Consider the following 22471-nt stretch of genomic DNA (forward strand, 5'->3'; position numbering starts at 1 on the left):
CGACATGTAGACCAAAGGTAACCTATTTCATCTGAATGCAAATATAAGTACATGTCTTATGGCTAAATTTGATGATAGCTGGATATGGCATATGGGACTTTGCAATGTCAACTTTGATAACATTGTGAAGGCCAGTAAGATCAAGGCAGTTAGAGGGTTGTTGGTGCTAAGAAAACTGGATAATACCTTGTGCAGAGAGTGTCAATTGGGGAAAATGTCTTCCTCAACCTTTAAAGGTAAATCTTTCACTGCTGACAACTTGCTTGATCTTGTGCATACTGATTTGTGTGGTCCTATGAAAACTAGAAGTGTGTAAGGTGATAGGTACTTCATGATTCTCACTGATGACTACTCAAGAATGATGTGGGTCACATTCTTGAAAGACAAGTCTGAAGCCTTTGTAAAGTTCAAAGCTTTCAGAGCATTAGAGGAGAAGGAAAGCGGTAAAAGGATCAAGTGCCTGAGAACTGATCAAGGAGGGGAATTCATTTTCAATGAATTCAACAAGTACTATGAAGAACATGGCATCAAGAGGCAATTGTCTGCCCCCCGGGCTCCACAACAGTATGGCCTAGCAGAGAGGAATAACCGGACTATGATTGAAGCATCTAGAACCATGTTGATTCAAGGAAAGGTAGCTCACACCTTTTGGAGAGAAGCAGTGAGCACTGCAGTCTACACAATGAACTGGGTACTCATCAAGAAAGGTAAGGATAAAACTCCTTATGAGTATTGGACTGGTAAGACACCTGTGGTTAGCTACTTTAGAGTGTTTGGTAGCAAATGTTACATCAAGAGGAGTGAACACCAGAGCAAATTTGATGCGAAATGTGATGAGGGAATATTCCTAGGATATTCCACCAAGAGCAAAGCTCTCAAGTGTTTCAACAATAGGACTCAGAGAATTATGGAAAGCATCAATGTAAGAGTTGATGAAACCTCTGAGAAAACTGAGGAAACCGGCAGTGATCAAGTAGTAAACGAACCGGTTACAACATTCTGGGAACCGGTTGTCAGTCAAACAAGTACCAGTAACAGTGTTCCTACACCGACAGATGTAGATGCTGATATTGATGGAGATGAGGATGAAGAAGAAAAGCAAGAGGAATCTATCAAGACCATTCCTCGGTATGTCAAGATGAATCATGATCCTAAGCAGATTATAGGAGATAAGGATGTAGGAATCCTTACAAGAAGAAAGGTCAGAGAAAACTCATGTATGATCTTTGAATTTGAGCCTAAATCATTCAAAGAGGCACTAAAGATGAAGACTGGATCAAGGCAATGGAAGAGGAACTTGAATAGATAGAGAAAAATGGTACATGGTCCTTGGTACCCAGACCAGAGCATAAACATGTCATTGGTACCAAATGGGTCTTCAAAAATAAGCTGAATGAGGATGGCACAGTGATTAGAAACAAAGCCATATTGGTGTGCAAAGGATATGCCCAAGAAGAAGGAGAAGACTATGGAGAAACCTTTGCTCCTGTAGCCAGATTGGAAGGAGTTCGTATGCTTCTTGCATATGAAGCTTTTAAAGGTTTCAAAGTATATCAAATGGATGTAAAATCTGCATTCCTAAATGGTGTACTTGAAGAAGAGGTGTATATTGAGCAACCAGATGGGTTTTCCCTATCTGAAGACAGTGACATGGTATGTAGGCTACATAAAGCCTTATATGGGCTAAAGCAGGCACCTAGAGCATGGTATGAATGCCTACATTCCCATCTTGTGAAGATTGGATTTGAGAGAACAAGTGAAGATAACAATATCTACTTGAAGTCTGAAGGAGATCAGATCCTGATCTATGAGATATTTGTTGATGACATTATCTTTGGTGGAGATGACAAGATGAGTCATCAATTTGTAGATGATATGAAGAAAGAGTTTGAGATGTCACTCATAGGGGAGATTAAGTTCTTCATTGGATTGTAGATCCAGCAAATGAAGGATGGAATCTTTATCACTCAATCCAAATATGTCAAAGAAGTGTTGAAGACCTTTGGCATGGAAGATAGCAAACTGGTCGGTACACCGATGGTGACCAGTTGTAAACTATCCAAAGAGGATGACTCAACATTGGTTGATGAAAAGGAATATCGATCAATGATTGGTAAATTGCATTATGCAGTGCATAGCAGACCAGATATTGCACATGCAGTTGGCATTACTGCAAGGTTCCAGAAAAGTCCAAGAGAATCCCACTTGGTTGTAGTCAAGCGGATTCTTAGGTATGTTAAGGGAACTGTTGACTATGGATTGTGGTATCCATACAGCAAGGATTTCAACTTGAAAGTGTTCACAGATGCTGATTGGGCTGGTAATGTAGATGACCAGAAGAGCACAACTAGTGGTGCATTCTTCCTCGGTGGTAGACTAGTCTCATGGATGAGTAAGAAGCAGAGTTGTATCTCTCAGTCTACAGCGGAAGCAGAGTATGTTGCAGCTTTCATGAACTGGACTCAAACAATTTGGATGAAGCATGTATTAAATGGCTTCAAAGTTCCTGTATCTGAACCGGTAAGTATATTTTGTGACAATACTAGTGCAATTAATATCTCTAAGAATCCGGTTTTATATTCTAGAACCAAGCACTTTGAGCTTAAGTATAATTTCTTAAGGGAAAAGGTTCAGAACAAAGAGATTGCATTGGAGCATGTTTCCAGTAAGGAGCAGTTAGCAGACATATTCACCAAGCCTCTCCCAAAAACTACATTTATGTACTTAAGAGGTGAATTAGGGGTACTGCCCCTTCAGGAGGTGAACTAAAGGTATATGCTCCACATCAGTCATGTATTGCATAGTCAAAATTTTCTTCAGGATTGATGTGTTGAAGGATGCTACTCCTCAGGGGGAGTAGCATAATGGAATAGGGAAGCTTATGCCTCCACTTTGGCATTGTTGTCAAAGGGGGAGAAAATGTGAAGCGGAGAAGATATCTGCAGAAATTGGAGGAGAAGATGTAAAGAAGAGAAGATATCTGCAGAAATTGGGGGAGAAGATGTGAAGCAGAGAGATATCTTTGTATATTGCCATCAATGCCAAAGGGGGAGATTGTTGGCATTATGTGAACCGGTATGAGGACATAATGACATTGTATGTTGTCATTGATGTCAATATGTTGAAAGAGGTGTGAACCGGCATATGTGAGAACCAATATAACACTGTGAACTGGCATTTGTGCCAAAGTGAAGCGTCGTGTTTGTTCAAGGTGAATCGGCTTATGGTTATGGGAACCGGCACATGGAAGCGTTGTATGACTACCGGTTGGTAGTCTCAACTTTAGGGTTTCCGGTTGAAGTGCTTCAAGCTTGTGTGGCTCAACCGGTGACATTGTGTGATGAGTTAGCATTATAACGAAGAACAGATCATGTTGCCATGTCAGCCTTGTGCACGTGAAGGATCCTGCATGAAGGAGATTGTTCCTATCTACCTCGGGAATGTGTGGAGTCTGTAAAATGGTGATAACATGTGATGGGTTATCAGCCGCCATGAAATCGATGGAAAATGAACGATGGAGATTAATACAATGTGCTCAACGGTCAGGATTGAACCATTTGAATTCCTTAACCTAATAGGTTTAGGGTTTAGGGTTTATGCTACCGACCTAACTGTTTTCCTATAAGGTCGATGTTGTGACTCTTTCTGAGGTTGTTGGCAAAAGTTGTGTGTGTGTATCCAAGAGGAGGGATACGTGATTCTTGCCAGACCAAAAGGAGAGAAGTGTTACCTGCAGAGTGTAAGTGTAGAAGGTGAAGAGGAGCTTAAGCGGATCTGCATTGGCATTGAGTGTTGTTACCAGATCATTGTAATACATGTTGATCTCTAACCACCTCAACAGTTGGAAAATCCTTTAATAGGGTAGCCTTAACGGGCTCACTGTAAATCCTTTAACAGGGTAATTCAAAGCTATTGAGTTTGAAATCCTTTAGCTATTGATTTCTTGAAATCCTCTAACAAGGTAACCCTTAACAGGGTTTAACCCTTAACCGGGTATTGTAACCATCCCTTAACCGAGTGATCCCTAACAAGATCGGTTCCTAGCAAAACCTATTGTAATGTCTCTAACCGGACAAGGCTTCTAACATAGCAGACTTCCAAAGAGTTCAAAAACAGCTTGTGGGTATTCATCCCCACTGTGGTTTTTCCTAGTTGGGTTTCCATGTGAAAAATATGTGTGTCATGTGTGATACTTTTATCTTGTGATGCTCTGCTATTGTCTGTCAAGCATATGATGGTTCTGTGTTTTATGCCTGTCAATAAAACATGTTGAACTAGCTATTATTATGATCTGATGATAGATTACCTGTTTATGCATAAGGGTGAAATGGTAGTGTAGTCTTGAGTTGAGTGAAAAGCTAAGTGAGTAACCGGTTAATGCTTGTCTTAGACATTCTTAGCTTTACCTATTGCACTCTGTTTCAAACTGATGTTACTGTCTGCCAGTCATTTGAAGTGTCTGCTATCAAACCGGTTTAGGACTGTATTTTTGTCTGTACTGATTCACCCCCCCTCTCAGTACCGGTTTGGTACTATTTGCTCATCATTGAGTTATCAGTACAATATCAAAATCAGAGGGTAATTTGTCTCCCTCTTGGGCAAGTATTAAAAGTGAGCATCAGCGTTGCTCCTGAGTATTTCGTCAAAAAGTCAGTTAAAGAGAGGGTTGTGTTGTGCCCTTTCTATTGCTGGAGGAGTAGGAGTACTTGGATTTTCATCATTTGGGTTTCCTCCAAGAGCTTCTTGGAATTCATTGATATCTTCCTCCTCTTCCTCTTCTATCTCGATTTGTCTAGACCTTGATCTGGTTTGAGACATTTTGTTTACAAGTTGTTGTTGAAGTTTGGTGAAAATGATGATGAGTTGGTGATGAAATGAGAGATTAATGTTTGGCGGAGTGTTTTACATATGGATCTCTAACACTAAAGGTAGATGTTACCAAATTTTTTCCTTGAATTGCTTGTTGTGTTTGGTTGACAATGTTTGATATGATAAGGTTTAGAGAGACCTGAGATGTGTTACAGACCCAACTACCTAGTAATGAGAGGATGCACTCATAGACTAGTTTTAACCTGTGTAGAAATGCATCTTAGGATGAATTTATCCTATATGTAGAGACACTCTAAAAAGTGATGTGTTTGTGTTTGATTCAAGCAATATCTATAAAAGAACTTAGGACAAGACCTCTTTATGTTTCAAGAGTTGGAATGGATTGATGATGTGTGAATGTGATAATGGTTGAAATGTTAACTTCAATAAAAACTTTGTGTTACAAAAGGAACAAACTCTTCCTCTTCTCTTTCAGGAGTTGATGGTTCTTCCCTAGCTATGTTGTATGTGATGCAAATGTCTGGAAAGAAGGCAGGATTGATTTTGCCTCCCTTATTTCTATGATAACTCAAAGCTCTATATTGAGTAAAAGCTCTGCGGTTTAATGACTCTTGATCAAACTTGTTTGATTTTCCTTGAAGATATAGACGCATGTGACGTAAGAAGGTTCAATGTGAGACATAGATTTGTCTATTAAGATAGAAGAATTTCCTTCTTTTGATGAAAGCCTTTGAGCTCAATGGTCTTTTCTTCAAGTTGATATGTTGATGAAGATTCTTCTTTCTCAAAATGTGAAGAATGGTCATATAGTTTTGATACTTTGTTTTTCCCTTTTGTTTTCGATCTTTGTTGGTATTTTGAAAATGTTTGTGTTGGATGAATACTTGTTTTGGAATTGATTTTTGATTTTTCTTTGACAAGAAAACAAAACAAGCACACAAGCACAAGAATGTTGCCTCAAAAAGGCACAAATAAGTGTGGGTCTAGATCAACCCAATCTTTGGACTTTTTATGACCCTTTCCTTTCAAGTGTTTTTGAGTATGTTTTTCCAAAAAGCCTGAAGTCGGCTCAGTTTAACACTGGTCTTGACACAAAACGAAGACACTTCAAACACTCTTTATCCCTAAGGTCAAATGGCCAGTTGCGATAATTTCATCCCACATCTTGATATTTCTTTAACTTTGGTACTACATACCTTATGAATCTCATCATAGTAGGTAAGGATGTGATATACTAAGTCTTGCACAAGCATAACAAATAGATGATCCCTATGATGGGGGAGTCACCACTTTTATTAGGCTACAAGTAACCTTTCAAAAAGCTATGTTTCTACTCAAGGAAATATGTATGGTGAGTATCTTGGGAGCAAAACCTTATATGCTCTTGCACTCAACTTCTGACAAATATCCTCAATCAATAAAACGGGTGGGCTACTACATAAAGGTGTTTAGTAATTTTCGATGTCTTTGGACATAAGTTCATTCTTCAGTGACTCGCTTAAGAGCCTTGTAACTTGTGGTGGGGCCCATTTGTCCTTTCAGCAAGTTACACTGTAGGAACAACTATACCCAAGGCTACATCTTTTGCTCACACCTAATTTCTATAGCGGCTCGAAGGATTTACCGCGCGAGGTCGTTCCCAAGAGTGATGTGTCTCTTGGCAAGCCTCTCTTAAAAAGATAAACTTTGAGTGTTACTAACACTTTTCTCTTGCACCTAGGACCATGAAAACCAAGGGAGAGGATAGTGTGTGTTAGAAGTAGGACCACTCGACAAAATTTTTGCACAAGTGTGCCAAACACAAAAGACACTTGTTCTTTTTAACTTATCATTACAATATGATCAAACTATTTGGAGATGTTGCTCCAACAACCATGGTGTTCTTTTTATCCTTCAAAGACAATATGTTGAGTAAACTAGGAAAATGAAATCCTAGTCAACTTAATGAAAAGCATGTTTGCTTGAAGTAAATCGCTTTGAAAAAGAAAACAAGTTGATTGTTCTTTTTATTTATCCAAAAAAACAAAGTGTGGATTATGAATTTTAGCTTGAGTTGATGCAAAGAAATCAAAATTTGTTTTGTTGAGTTTTTAAGCACCAAAAATGAAGTGTTTGAAGTTGACTTTTAAGCACCAAAAGAAGTGTTCAAATTGCCTATCTTGCATGAAAAACAAAGTTTGTTGTGAGTTTTAAAGCACCAAAATGAAATCTTTGAGGTTTGATTTTTAAGCACCAAAAAAGGAAGTGTTTCAAATTGCCTACTTTGCATGAAAAAACAAAGTTTGTTGTGAGAATTAAGCACCAAAATGAAATGTTTTGAAGTTGATTTTAACTTACAAAAAGAAAAGTGAATTTCTAAAATTTAAAGAAATAAAAAAGGGTTAGTTCAAAACCTGCACAAGAAACAAACAGTCAGTAAAATCCACACACATGGTGGGCCTCTACAAGCCTAAAAAAAATTAATTTTTCGGTTACAAGGCATTTTTTACAACGCTCTGTTACAACAACGCTACTCTGTGTGAGAACAAAAGGGCTACTTAACACAAAAGTGCAAAAACAAGTACAAAAGCGCTAAACGATTTTTTTTATACAGAGAGCCAAAAGCACCAATATTGGAACAAAAGCACTACTTTGGGGTCAACAACGCTATACTATAGACAAAAGCGCTAATTCTGGGACAATAACGCTAAAAGACTAAATTGCGATAGCACTAAAGCGCTTAAGCGCGACCTGTGTGTCAAGTAAAACAGTCAAACACATTAGTAGTTTAAAAAGTTTCTCTTTGATTCACGTCGGGTTCACCAAATGATGCTCTGCAAAATGGGAGGTTGTTAGACAAAAACCTGTGGTCGTATAACACATAAGAAGCACACGAAACAAAGAGAAATGTTAGTGTTAATCAACCAAAGACTAATCTAAACAGGCATGCCAAGAGAGACACTAAAAACATAATGAAGCATTTAACTATGAAAGCAAACACAATAAGGCATCTCCAAATGCCTTCCACCATGCTTGTAGCTCATCCTCCCTTGTTCCTCTCCTCTCCAAGTTCCAAAATAGTGTAGCTCTCAGTAGCTTTTTGCACTATGGATGCCTTATGGAGGTTCAAGATGAAAGATGATTAACTAAATAATATGCAAATATGAACAAGAGCTAAAATAAGAGATTATCTAATTAGCTAGTGTTGATTTTAAACCAACAGAGTGGATATGATTGATTTATACTAAAATGCTCTTTAAAAATGACTATAATGTAAATGCATACAAGTTTTCAGGATCTGGATTATGAAGAAATGGGCTCTATTTATAGGAAAAATGGAGCAATGGATGGTTGAGATTGAGTAATTTGAACAAGGGTCGGGATTGAATGGTTTGTGATCCATGTGAGGACTTTCAACCCAATCCCAAGATGACAAGTGTCAACATGAGAGGGGTTGAGAGGAGAGGGAATAAGCATTAAATGTTTGACATGACATGAGGGTTAACTTGGGAGGTAAGGTTAAGATTGGGTTGAGTGAATAAACTCATTATCCAAAGAATAATGCTTTTATCCAATGGATAAACTCTTATGCAAGAGTTAGTGAGGATAACCATGGTCAAAGCAATAAATGCTTGAGGAGACACATGGGTTATATGAGGGTTGAGTTAGGGGTCAAAGTCCCTAACCATGGGTGCAAGTGGATTTAACCATAAATGGTCATGTAAGAGCCATTAATGGTTTGGAAGACTTTAGAGGTTAGGGTGTTGAACACATTAAGCCTTAAATGCTTTTCAAAGACTTTGAAGTCTTTAAGAAGTGACTCCAAGTTGCTTAGGAATGTGACAATAATTAGGGGATGGATTAGGATAATTAGGAAGGGGTTAGAAGAATCTAGAAGGGGATTAGAATTGCAAGTGGGTTTGGTGGGTGAGAGAAAATAGAATTTTTATTAAAATAAAATTCATTTATTTCAACAAATAGGTGCAAGTTGCATTTTTAGGAGAATGCAAGTGGGGGGGGGGGGGGGGATTTAATGATTTAAATAAGTGTTTTATTTAATTTATTTAAAAGAGGAAAGGGGATTAAATTGAATAAATAAGATTTATTCATTTAATTGATTGTGAATTTGGTTTAATGAATGAATTAAAATAAATTGAAAAATTTATTTAATTAATAGGAGAATGTTTGAAGATGAACTAATTAAATATTAATTTAATTAACTGATGGCTAGTGGATTTTTAATCAAACAAATAGCAAATATTTATTTAATTAAAATGGACAGATTTATGTGACTACAAGATCAATCAACCCTAAGTTGTAAATAATCATCCTATTTATTTTTTTTATATCTGCCCAACATATTTTGAGACTTTAAACTTTTCCCCCAACTACCATACTTGAAACTAGATAACAAACTTAGGTATATTTAATCTTATACCATCTCCAATAAAATAAACACACAAATATTGAAAAATTTCTATGTAGTCTATTGATCTATCATACAAAAACTAGCTCAATCATGACATATACATGTCATATAGCCTCAAACAAGCCTTAACTATTAGAAGTTACCCCATCTTTTGGTTCATCAATTTTCTTCATCTTCTAGCTAATTAATATTGTTAATAAAAGTGTTTTATACTAAATTCAAATAAACTCCTAGAGTTTCATATGCATGCATAAAACAAAGTTTAATTTAAATTTTCAACACAAATAGAAGAATAATAAAATCTATACATTAGTCTTAAAACAAACCATACTCAAATAAATATTTATAAATCTCATAATATAGTCTTCATTTTAAGAATACTAATATATTTACTAATTTTATTACATATGAATATAGATACAACTAAGATTTCCTTAATAAATATGATGGCCATTACCATGTTTTATAAAATTCAACCTACAATAGTTAGGAGGTATGTACTAACAAATAAAACTAATACAATTAAGATTTCGTTATTAAATATGATGACCATTGCCATGTTTTATAAAATTCAATATAACTCTAGCCACACTCACTATTATTTTTCAACAAATAATGTGCTTTTTTATTCTCAACTCCTCGTGGGTCAATAATATAAAACCAATTGATAAGATAAAGGCATCCAAATATATATATGATAATAATCGAGATCATGAATCATGGTATTATAGTTTTCCCTTGAAATGATGCATTAATCTATGTCCCCTACCTTAAAGTCTAAATGAGTTGTTCATCATTAACTGTCGCGAGGTACTCTTGAATCAACTCTAGAAGAACTATTTTGACATAAGTACTCCTATATTTATCTATCACTGTTCTTAATATCCACACTACAAGTAGTGCGTGTCAAATGAAGATATTATAGTATCAACTATTTCATGTCAATAATTGTGTAGGTGACATTGAAGCTAATTTATTAGATTGACATTAATCCTTATTTCATAAATTTTTAAATGGATTAAAGAATCTATAATGACTTATTGAATTGCATTCAAATTGAAACTATATACTTAAGGTACATAAATTACACATCATTTTACTAACCTCGATTAATCATTTTCTCTTGATTTTAAGTTTATCTTATCATGACCATAATCGATTGACGACGAACACAAATCGAGCCAAATAAGAAATGTTATAATATAAATCTATCATTCTACATTAAACTGTGACATCAAAATATTCAAATTCCACTTTTTGAATAAAACTCACTTTTGGACAAAAAACCAATCCAACAGGGCATCCTCCATTGATGGACCTCAAAAAGCTTAAAAATTCAAAATACTCAAAACAAAAATCTGAGAAAACCATTGGTCTTCGTGTATCGGACGACACAAAAATGCATTCAAAATTCCCTTCCCATAGTCCAATAAAATTTTAGTAGCATTTTCCCATATAAACCGATATTTTTTTAAATTTGAAACATAAAAATAATATACTCACTCAAAAGAAAAACCTTAAAAGAGGGAGAATGTTTAAAATCACACTAAAATTTATTTGCAACAAATGTTAAATCAAAATATGAAGAAATGAAGAAGATATGTGAAGTCTTACCTCATTTTTCTTCAAAATGAATATGCAAACAACTCCCAACATACCAAACGAAATTTGTGCAATTCTTGGACAGCTTGAAGGCCTCCCAATTCCAACTCCAATTCAACAAAACTCACTCCCAACATACCAAACAATATTGTACAATTATTGGACAGCTTGAAGGCCTCTCAATTCCAACTCCAATTCAACAAAACTCATTTAAATCCACTAACAAACTAATTCATTCTTCAAAACCCAAAAATCAAGCTAACCCACATGGGTCTTTGACTAAACTAACCCATTTGGCTAAGTTCATTTGTTTGTCAAAGAAAAAAATAAAGCTCCAAAAATAATGAAATGCTCCCTCTCTCCATTTGGGAAAACTCTCCCTTTTGAAATAAAAATCCTACCTTGCATTTTATGATTATTCCCTTCATGTATTTAATGCATGATTATCCCTTTTATTATCACTTTATAATAAAATATATCTCTAGACACCCAAATTTGTCCACTAATTAAATGAATACTTAGTATTTATTTCATTATTTAACCATCGATCAACAATTAATTAAATTAATTCATATTAACCCTCTTCTCCTATTAATTAAATAAATTATTCAATTTATTTGATTTAATTTACTTAACCAAATTCTGACAATTAATTAAATAAATAAAGCATGTTTATTTAATTAAATCCCCCTCTCACATTTAAATAAATTAAACCCCTAAAGGCCCATCCCTTACATTTAAATAGATAAATATTTATTTAAATTCCTAGATTCCTCACACACTTGCACTTTCTAGAAAATGCAAGTTGCACACTAAACCCTCCTTCTAATCATGTATAAACCTCTATTATTAGTCTAATAACCCTCTAAGTGTTTGCACATGCCTTAACTAAGGGATTAGTGAATAGTCACTTCTCAAAACATTTAAGGCTCTTACAAAGCATTAAAAGCCTTTTACTTTCCACAAGTTAACCCAAGTGGGTCTTTGACTAAACTAACCCACCTTTGACACTTGGTTAGAGACTTGTCCAATAACCCAACCATCCATGGTAACCCTCAAGTCTCTTCAAGCATTTAATGCTTTAACCAACCTAACCCATCTTTAACCCTTGCACATTCCTCCAACCCTTGGTTAAAGGCTTATCCCTTAACCTAACCATCCATGGTAACCCTCAAGTCTCCTCAAGCCTTAAAAGCTTTGACCAATCTAACCCTTTAACCCTTGCACATGTTACAAGTGTGATTGTCGTTGCACCAAAAGATCGTCATGTTAATGTTTGATACACCCACTATACCTATAGAATTTGTAGGAGGCAGTTAAGCCATGTCACAAATTCGAGCGCTGCGCTACACAACACAAGGAGACCAAGGGCGCACACCTTGCAACAATCCCCCCCAGTGCAAGCAAGGGGTTTGAACCTATGGCCAAGCTCTGGTACCACTTGTTACAAGTGTGGTTGTCGTTGCACCAAAAGATCGACTTGTTAATGCTCGATACAACCACTAGACTTATAGAATCCATAGGAGGCGATTAAGCCATGTCACAAACCCGACCGTTGTGCTGCACAACACAAGGAGACCAAGGGCGCACACCTTGCAACAACACATTCTTTTACCCCTTAGATAAAAGCTTTATCCATGAACATAACCTTAACCTAATCACCCATGGTAACCATCATGTCTCTTCAAACATTTAATGCTTTGTCCCTCTCCTCTCAAGCCTTCCCTTGTTGACACTTGTCTACATGGGATTGACTTGAGGAGGAGCACATGGATTGAGGATCACCACTTCCTCAGGAAATCCTAACCCTTCCTTAATTGAAACTAAATCACAACCCTTCATTTGCCCATTTTCTCTATAAATAGGGCTCAATTCCTTCATTGTTGAGGATCTCACACGCATTAGAGTTATCCATGCATTATTACTCTACTTAGAATTTGAATGTTTTGTAGGAAGCCCTTTGTTTTATGCTTTAGTTCTTCCACTAGTTGGAATTGCTATTTAGCCTCTAATATTTTATTTGCATCCTCATCCACACTTGACATAATCAACAATCTCCCATCCTCTATTTGGCGTCCATTGTGCTAGTGCTAGAACTAAGGGCATACTCCACATAGTAGAAGGATCTTGAATAGGAGGAGGACAAGGAAGAGCTAACGCAAGGGAGCATCATGGGGAAGTTTCACATTCATTTTGTTTTGTTCATTTCCTAGCTTCTTGTTTACTAATCTTCCTTGATAATGCTTTTAAATGGTTTAGTTTTATGTTGACAACTAATCTTTACTAACCGTTTTATTGCGTTTCAATATCATTTTAAGAAAACATCTAGTTTATTAATAAAAATATATGAATATTTATATAAATCTATTTTTTTCATGTGTGTGTGTGTGTGCATTTTATTAGAATTGTTCTTTTTCTTCTTTTTTTTTATACATCTAAAGCAAACATTTGATTTTGAAATATAATAGTTATAATAAACATTTTTAACATATAGTTTTAAATGTGACTTTTTATAAAGAAAACAATTTACTTCAATATTTGTAAAGAAATTCATTCCCAAACATTCTAATTCAATTTTTAAAAAATGTTTAAAATAGTGAGTGAAATTTAAGGTTATGACACTATCTCTATTGGTTTGACTAAATTAAAAGTTCATGATTAGTTACTGGCATAAGTTGACAAGTCTACCTTTTGTTGCACCTCGAACACCTACAAAACAATCCAATACTCATTGGATACGTCACAACATTGTTAGTACAAAATTAATTCAATAAATGTAACTTATAATATCAATACAACCATGCCATAAATAAAATTTACAACTTCTAAGTTACTTAACAATTATACCTGACCATTATGAAGTTAGTTCTTAATATATACCATTCAGTTTTTATATATATATATATATCAAAATTAAAAGTGTTGTCACTGTAGACATTAGAGTTTGCCTTAGCCCAAATTACATCGGGACCACACGCGAGTAACAAAATAAAAAGATAGTCTATATAGATGTGACATCATCCAACACATTATTTAGAATGTAACAGACATTTTGACAGAAAACCCTTACAAATCAACTCATTCCAACAATACATCAAATCCAAAGATCTGATAGGATTGTTGAAAACAAAAAACACATTTGAGGAACAAAAATTTTAATGCAGAAGTTTTATGTCCATCTACCAAACAAACTGAACCTGAAAATAAGAACACAAACCCCCATATCAGATAACTGATACTAATCAGATATGCTCATGACATCTCCGTCGGTGTGGCAAAAGCCCTTCTACACTTTTTATTTCCAACTCGCATTGGGCATAACGTTGAACAAGGGAGAGCTTGAACTCCACTGTGGGGATTGAAGTTGAATATCACTGTATTGTTCCCACCATTTCATGAAGCTACTCTGCTCCAAAAATACCTCAGCAGATACGGTCTTTCCTGAGATCATACTCCCTACGTATTTTTCGAACTCAAGACTCTCTTGCAGAGGGGCTTTCTTGTCTTGCTCTTGTTGGAGACTTATTAAGGCTTTACGAGCCTCTTCTAAATGAGCCCAGAATACTGAGTCCTCAGTTAATTAAGGATGCAAAATTTGTGCGGCCCTTTTTTCCTCTAACAGTGCGAGTTTGCTCTTTTTCTTTCATCCATTTCTCCAGAACTATGTGACGATGCGGTCGGACCTCATCTGAAAGATAGCTTTTGTTTCCCTTCCTTATGTGATAGTACTCTGCAATGTCCAGAGGCTCTACAAGCCTTCTATATGCAGTGCCCGCTTTGATCCATTTATTTCTGGTTCGGAAGTCACTGGGCAATACATGCTTCTCTTCCATCTCAACAATGTCATCCCAGAAAGTACCCAACTTTCTTCTGGCCATATCTACATAAAAATCTCTCTTGGCATCAGACTGTCTGAAAACATCATAATAGCCGATTTTGTTACCCTTACAAAGCATTTTGTACTGTTCCACCTGTGCCATATGACTTTGGTTCTCGCTTAACTTCGTATTGAGTTTTTCAATGTTCATATCTTGCTGATTTCTCTTTATTGAAAAGTTTTTGGTGTTCGTGTTGGGGATGATTTTGGGTGCTGGTCTTTCTGTTTGGGGAGGATTTTGTTTCTTCTGTAATTTAGTGTTTTTTGGTTTGAAGAGGATAAGTTAATACTATTGTTTGTGTTTTCTAGATTTGACATAGGAGAAAGGACCTAGTAGTTCAGCATGTATCAATTGTTGTGAGGGTTGTTGATACCTTTTGTTCCAAAAATTGAACAAATAAAATCTATTGTTTGAAACAAAAAATATCAATTTTTGTTAGGAAATGTACCAACAGTTGTTAGGAAATGTACCAATAGTTGTTAAGAAATGTACTAATATTGTAAAAAGCAACCAATCAGGTGATGCCATGTCAGCTGCACAACTATTGGGGTCTCTTTTGCACGCCTATTGGTCTCACTTTTTTTGGGGGCTGTTTTAGACACCTTGGCAAAAAGCATGCTGATGTGGCATCATATTTGATGATGTGGCCCTGAAACCTTAGTTATAAGCAGGAGACTTGCCAAGTAAGCTGCTGAAAAAAAATCGGAGTGATTTGAAATTTCCAAATAGGATTTTGAGAAGCGCGAAGTTAGGTTGCATAACTACTGGGTCCTTTCCCCTATACATTCTGATTCAATAAATCTGAGTTTTTGATATATACATCTACATATGCATGGACATAGACATAGACATTGTTGATTTATGATTTTATTTGGTCTTTCAAAAATAAGTATATCATAGAAGTTATATGATAAAAACTGAACAGTGCTACTGAGACTTGTTTGCAGAGAACAGAGGTCCAGATGGCGAAGGATTGTCTGTGGTGTGCCCCCATTGTTTCTCTGGTTTGGATTGTTTCAACAATTTTTTCAGAAAAGGCAGTTCAATAGAGTTGTTGATCCATGTGGAATACAGCCAGCATTTTGATGTTGAGTTTGGTGATTCATTGGTATTAAACACAACCCAATCTAACTTAGTGCTAACATTGAAAGCATGGGTTAGAGCCGGATGGAAGGCATATGCAAGAATTAGACTTTATTACAAGAATACGGTCGTTTAAGTTGAAAAGCATACCAAACCGCCGAGGAATGACCCCTTCTAATCTGGGATAAACTATCAGTAGAATCACCTCTGAGACTTCAGGGGAGCTAGGCTCTGCTCTTCCCTGTTCTTGGCACCTCATCTCCTCTCTCCAGCCTGCCTTAATCTAAATCTCAGAATACTTCTTTTTCATATTTTATACATTATTTGCCTATTTTATTTGACTTAAATGTTGAATTCCATGTGTTCATTCTGGCGAAATCTCACTAACCAAACGAGCTTACAAAGAATAAGCTAAACTATGGGGTTAGAAAACGAAATTTAGGGGAAAAATATTTACTTATAATGAAATATAAAAATATTAGCAATTTTTGCATATTGTATCTATGATTTTCAGAAGACGAATCATGCAACAAAAGTTAAAGCACAATCAATGAGAATTACCTGAGCTCCAACACCGATTGCTTCCGACCCCTAGGCTATTCCCATCTCAAAGGAGTTTAAGACGAAGTTTGTAAACTGTCTTGCATTTAGCAAGGCTTGATCGATACCTTTCAACATATGGCCATAATCCGTGTGCTCTGAAATACAGGTGCCTGCAATTTGATCGAATGCTATTGCTTCTTGGCTTTGCATACTGAAATGCAGCAACTTAAGGACAGCTTCAGAGTCCTCAAAACAAGCTGCACCATGGGTTGAACAGAACATATAAGTACCGATGGGTACAAACGGGCTTCTATCACCAGGTTCTCCAGGGTAATTGTTTGCTGTAGTAGACGTGCACTTGAGGACATTGTTAAGAAGAGTCATGCAAGCTTCCGAAATAGAAAGAAGTGGTACAGCAACGCAGTCAACGTCCATTTTGCTCCGCCAGTGAGGTACAATTGCACCCAATGGCTTGGCAATTGATTCATATGGTGCAAGGTACATCCTGGGAACAATATCATACTTGCACACAACATGACAAAATCTGCCCAACCAATCCTCACGCCCAACTGCCTCCCGAATTATGGCATTTCCAAACAAAGGAGCACCAAAATTAATGCAAAAGAAATTGGAGTTTCTCGACCGCTTTTCTAGAAACGAGAGAGTGGCCAGGGCAGCAACTGCACCTCCAATGGAATGGCCCACAAATATAATGACTTGTTCCTTAAAACCTTGCATCTGATGCAACAAACAAAAAGGTAATTACATTCTACTTATAATCTAAGATATCTATTGAATAAACTATAAAGTAAAATAGGCTTTTTCAATGGGCACTGAACAATTGCGGAATATCTGATTGACAATAATTGATGTTTATCCAACGTTGTGCAACTGACTGTTAAAGCTGGAGCATACCGATGACGACATGGTTCACTGATCCTCGTATCATTGTGGCTGCTACAAAGCAGGCCAAAATTTCAAGGGATCTACTCTGACCCTTTGTTGACCAAACCAATTAAATATTGCATGCTAATTCATAAGGCATAAAAATATGGAGTACTGAAATTTACGAATATTGGGGGCACAATATATGGAATTATTAGAGAATATTGGTATTAAGGGCTGTTTTTACCAGGGTTCGAACCTGTATGTTTCAGGTTATTATGCCTATCTTAACCACTTGACATATGCTCAGCAACAATAATTTTTGACTCAAGTCACTTGCAGTTGTATTTTAAAAACAGCATGTATATTATTAATCAGGATATTGCTATATCTACATAACAAGGGATGTTTAAAATGAAGTTTCAAAGATGTAAAATAAACCTTTTAAATATAGACCCTCACTTCTTGTACCCAATACACGATATATGTGACAGCCTTCAAATAGGGGCTTTCACAAGGGCAAAAGAGTGTAAAAGAGTGTTTGATGTATTTTCATTCAATGATAATAAATAGGCTTTTGTTCAATAGATCTTTTTATTCTTTTCAAGTACATTTGAGCTTTTTATCCAGTCAGTCACACTTAACACTACTCTTTTAATAGGAGATTCTATTCTCTCTTACGAGAATCACCTTTTAAGTAGTTCTCATCTTTTTGAACATTTTCTTAATAAAATCATATTTTTTTAATTAAAAAAGGGGTAAAAATTTATTCAAACACAAAGAAAAAACAAACAGAGAGATGAGAAAAAGAACTAGAGAACCCTATCACTATCCACTAACTGATCTAGCATAAGAACCATATCGAGAGGCAATTGCCCCCTATCCACTATATTCCAACCTAACATCTGATCCGAGACCCATTTGGCCAAACAGTCAGCAACACTATTCCACTCCCTAGGAATGTGTGTGAAAGTAACTAAATCCAAAGAGCTGCACAACTGAAGAATATGGCTAATAACTAAAGCCAAATGCCAACTAGCATCCCCATGCTCTTGCCAGGTTAACAAATTCACCACCACCTGAGAATCAGACTCACAAATGATTTCATGCCAACCAAGAGCAGAACAATGCTGAATAGCATACAAAATGGCAAGAGCCTCCTTAAATTATTAGTATTAGAGCCCTTATAGGCAGAGAAATAAACTGAACATCACCAAAACTGTCCCGCCCAACGCCACCAATGCAAGCATGCCCAGGGTTCCCCCAAGATGAATATTGCTATCAGAAATCAACTATATAGTTTCCAAGTCAAACTCATTAACCTATGTTTCATGAGTAGTGGTTCACAACAAACCATCTCTCATGAGAATGAATGGTCAACTTAGCATTCATTGCATATAGGTGATGCTCACAAAGGTGAAGCATTGGACCTTCCCGAGAGGTCACCCATCCAATACTACTCCAACTCAAGCATGCTTAACCACAGAGTTTCCTCCAAGATTAAACCCACTTAGCTTGCAACCCCATTTGAAAAACCTTCAGCAAATTGGTATTTCAATAAAAAATGATTATCTTCAAAGAAGTAACATGAATTCTTATAATCCCTACTTACTTTAATCAAAAACATAAACTCTTATAATCATTTAATTAAGCATGACAGTGAATTGACATCAATGACATTTTGAACACCTCTGTGACTCAAACTCTTAACTCTGAAAATTGAAACTAACACTACAAACACTAATATCAAGATAAAACTTTGAAAATTCACAACAGAAATATAATGATATAAATATAATTTCAAGAAAATTATTATATTATTGAATAAAAGATGGTTATGTTTATAGCTTCCATGAAAGAACATAAACTCCTAAACTCCTATAATCATGAATCTAACTATGACAATGGATTGACACTCAACCACATTTTGAACCCTTCTAAGATTTTAGTATCTTCTCAAGACCGTCTTTTAGTTCACAACACTGAACAAAAGTATTTATCTAATAAAAAATATTCATACATTTATTCAGAGCAAAAACTTAAGAACAGATATTAGTCTAATCAATTAGATATCTCATCAACAAAGAAAAGTTTATCAGATTAACATTGCAAGTGGGTAGTGATCGAATTATTTGAGGATTAGAGCTCGATTTTGAAATGCAAGAACAGGGATCCTACATCACAAAGCAACCTTATAATATGGATTAACAGTTTTATTTACCTTGGCCTTGAATTCTGAATTTTCCAGAATATGCCGGAATCGGTTGAGAGCTCCCTTGTGAACAAGAGCTGGATTATCATCATCACCCTTTAGGCTAGCAGGGAAGATTTTGTCATTCTGGATATTGCACTCTCCATATTTGCTATCTGAGACAATGAAATCTTCGTTTCGAAACGAAGGGAAGATCACATATACTACATCTTCATCTTTTTTCAGAAGAAAACTGTCTCCTTCATTGTTGGAAATACTGCATATCTCCTCCCAAGCCTTGGTCATGATCCCACAGGTAGCAATCAAACTTCCAAGCTCCTGGCCAACACTGAACCTACAGGTAGCAACAAATCTACAAATTAGCACCACATGGGCATTACAGAAACCAAGGCTCATTTAGTCAAAAACCCCTTAATGATTATCTGATTAAACTGGCTTGGAATTTTCTAAAGAAAAATTGATTCAGATTTCTATTGTCTTTTGACCACACAATACACATTCTGATGGATTTTTATAAAACTTATCTCTTACTTCCACTAATCTAATCTAAGTCTGCGTTCCCATACGATCAATTAACAACATGAAAAATTTTAAGATCGTAATTTTCAGAGTCTAGTATTAAGATAAAACAGGGCAGAAAAACAGAGTATCGTCTGCAGCAATAAAGAGAAGGAAGAAATACCAAAACAATTAAGGCATCTAAAGTTAGCCACATCCACAAGAAAAGCAGGTGTGTATTATTCCTGTATATTAACTGCAGAAAAACACGTAGTTTCATCGTCAATAAAATGTTCCTTCTCATGTCAATTGATAGAAAATGTGTTTAAGACGATGAAGGGACAGTGGAAAGGAGAAGAGACTCGAAACATATGGGAATGAGAATTTCAATGGCCAGTCCTTTTCATTTGAAGATTTTTTAGTAGATTATGTCAGTATTTTTTTTATCAATGTTTCAGATCATATTTCATAATTTATCATGGAGATGAGCAAACAAAAGAAGAGAATTAATAGATCATAAGAATATTTTCATCAAAAAAAATAAAAATTTATTAAATAAAAAAGAGATTTACAAAGCAATAATGGTCAACAAACCAACATAGAACAATTAATTACATATTCTTATTCTCCACAACTAATTGCTCTAACATATGAGATAAATCTCATAAGGCAAATGTCTCATATCCATAACATTCCAACCTTGTACATCCATTTGGCCAGACAATCCACTACTCTATTCCACTCCCTAGAAAGACAATCCACTATTCTATTCCACTCCCTAAAAATGAGAGAAAAACCAACAGAATCCAAAGATGTAGTCAAACTTAAAATCTGTCTAATAAGCACAGCTAAATACCAAGTAGCATAATCCAATGGCTGGTCATTCAACATATTCACCACCACTAATGAATCAGATTTGCAAATAACCTTTTTTCCAACTATAATCATACTCCTCTAGCTCTCTACTATTCTAATAATGAATAACTGAATGTAACCCAAAATATTGATACTAAAAAGATCTTACACAATTGAATCTAAAAACTACTCATGCTTTATCTAAAAATCTTCAGAACTCACAAAAATAAAATTTGCATAAAAATATCTTCAAACTTATAACCCAAATGAAAACTTACAATGGAGGGTTTGCGAATTCTAAATCCATTGCTTGTTACCTGCTACTTGCCTGTCATTTGAGTTTTCAGGGAGGTGCATTTATAATCTTCTCTCTTTTTTCCCTCTCTTGTTTAAACGAAAATAAAAATAAGAAATTCAGGAAGCAGCACAGCAACATCTAAAAAATGCATTGGAAGAAAAGTCTCGGGGGCAAGTCATCTCAATAAAGATGTCGCATCGAAAGAAAAGTCTCGGGGGCAAGTCATCTCAATAAAAATGTCGTCATGAAGATTTTATATTGGATATATTGCAAATATTCTTGGTAGAGAGATAATGCAAAGAAAGTCCTCCTGGGAAGCTCTTTGGAAAATGCTGCTCGGTGTTGGGCCACACCATATGGTTTGCTATCTAATCAACAAATTGTAAACTATTTGGGGTGCTTCTGTTCTGGTAATGCAGAATCTGATTGTAGTTATTAATACATTAAATTCGCATTTTTGGTTGCAAAGCGTTTTCTTCATTTTATAATGATTGTGTTAATCAATCACTTCCAAACATCTAAGATCAAACAATAGATCATATTACACCAGTTATTTACAATGGGAACAAGTCCATTAATAGTGATTTCCTTCCCGCCTTGAAATACACGTGTTTTGGAATTTATATGCAAGGACATTAGCTTCCTGGCAACGAAGCCATGGATACCTCGGAGCCACACCAGTCGAGGCCTCTGCCCAACAGATGCAGCTGCACCAGAACCAGGGGCGGCATACGACAAAACCCCAGCATCGGCCAACGGCAAAGTCTTTGAACCCCGTTAGCGGTAGATGACAGCATCTCCTCGCTGACCATCAACAGTCCTTTCCCCATCCTGTCCCTTCGGACAACCAGCGATATGCCCTCGCACGATCACCCTGCCCAGAGCTCCCGCCTAAACTCCCCATTCGAATTTTTTTAATTATTTTCTTTTTGTTGATTAAGTGATTTTTGCCTTTCTAATTTTGTTGGTAATGGTGAAATATATTTTAGAATAATTTCAAATTGAGATAATAATAATTGGGTATTTAAGGATTATTAGTAGATATAGTCTTTTTTTTTTGCTTAAGTGGGCTTACATACATATTTGTTTTTATGTGTGCATATTTTTGTTATAAGACTTGGATATTCATAGATTTAACAATCTTCAAACAATTGATAAGATTGTGAAGGCGAGCTCCTCATAATCTATGATAACAATATTTATTGTTGTCTTTGTATAGTTAGACTGTGTGCTTTATTGATTGTTAGTGTCCAATCCGTTTTTTAGAGGGGATTTGTCATTAGCCACTATGTGACTAGAGTAATTGGAACCACTTTTGTTTCCTTCTTGTGTCCATGCATATGCAAAATGTTGAAATTTCATAATAGAAACCAAACATG

At 35.8% G+C, this 22471-nt stretch overlaps 1 protein-coding gene across 1 annotated transcript; it reads right to left on the reverse strand.

The window, feature by feature from the left end:
- Positions 1–13821: 13821 nt before the first annotated feature.
- LOC131075176 (lipase-like PAD4) lies at positions 13822–21918 on the reverse strand. The gene is made up of 4 exons (XM_059221050.1): positions 21758–21918; positions 19451–19775; positions 16399–17082; positions 13822–14976 (listed from the first exon to the last, which is right to left on the reverse strand). Exons 2-4 carry the CDS (start codon positions 19724–19726, stop codon positions 14413–14415), a joined length of 1524 nt encoding a protein of 507 aa, XP_059077033.1. The 5' UTR covers positions 19727–19775; positions 21758–21918; the 3' UTR covers positions 13822–14412.
- Between the last annotated feature and the right edge of the window lie 553 nt (positions 21919–22471).

This window comes from Cryptomeria japonica, chromosome 5 (assembly GCF_030272615.1).
Source record: "Cryptomeria japonica chromosome 5, Sugi_1.0, whole genome shotgun sequence".
NCBI lineage: Eukaryota > Viridiplantae > Streptophyta > Pinopsida > Cupressales > Cupressaceae > Cryptomeria > Cryptomeria japonica.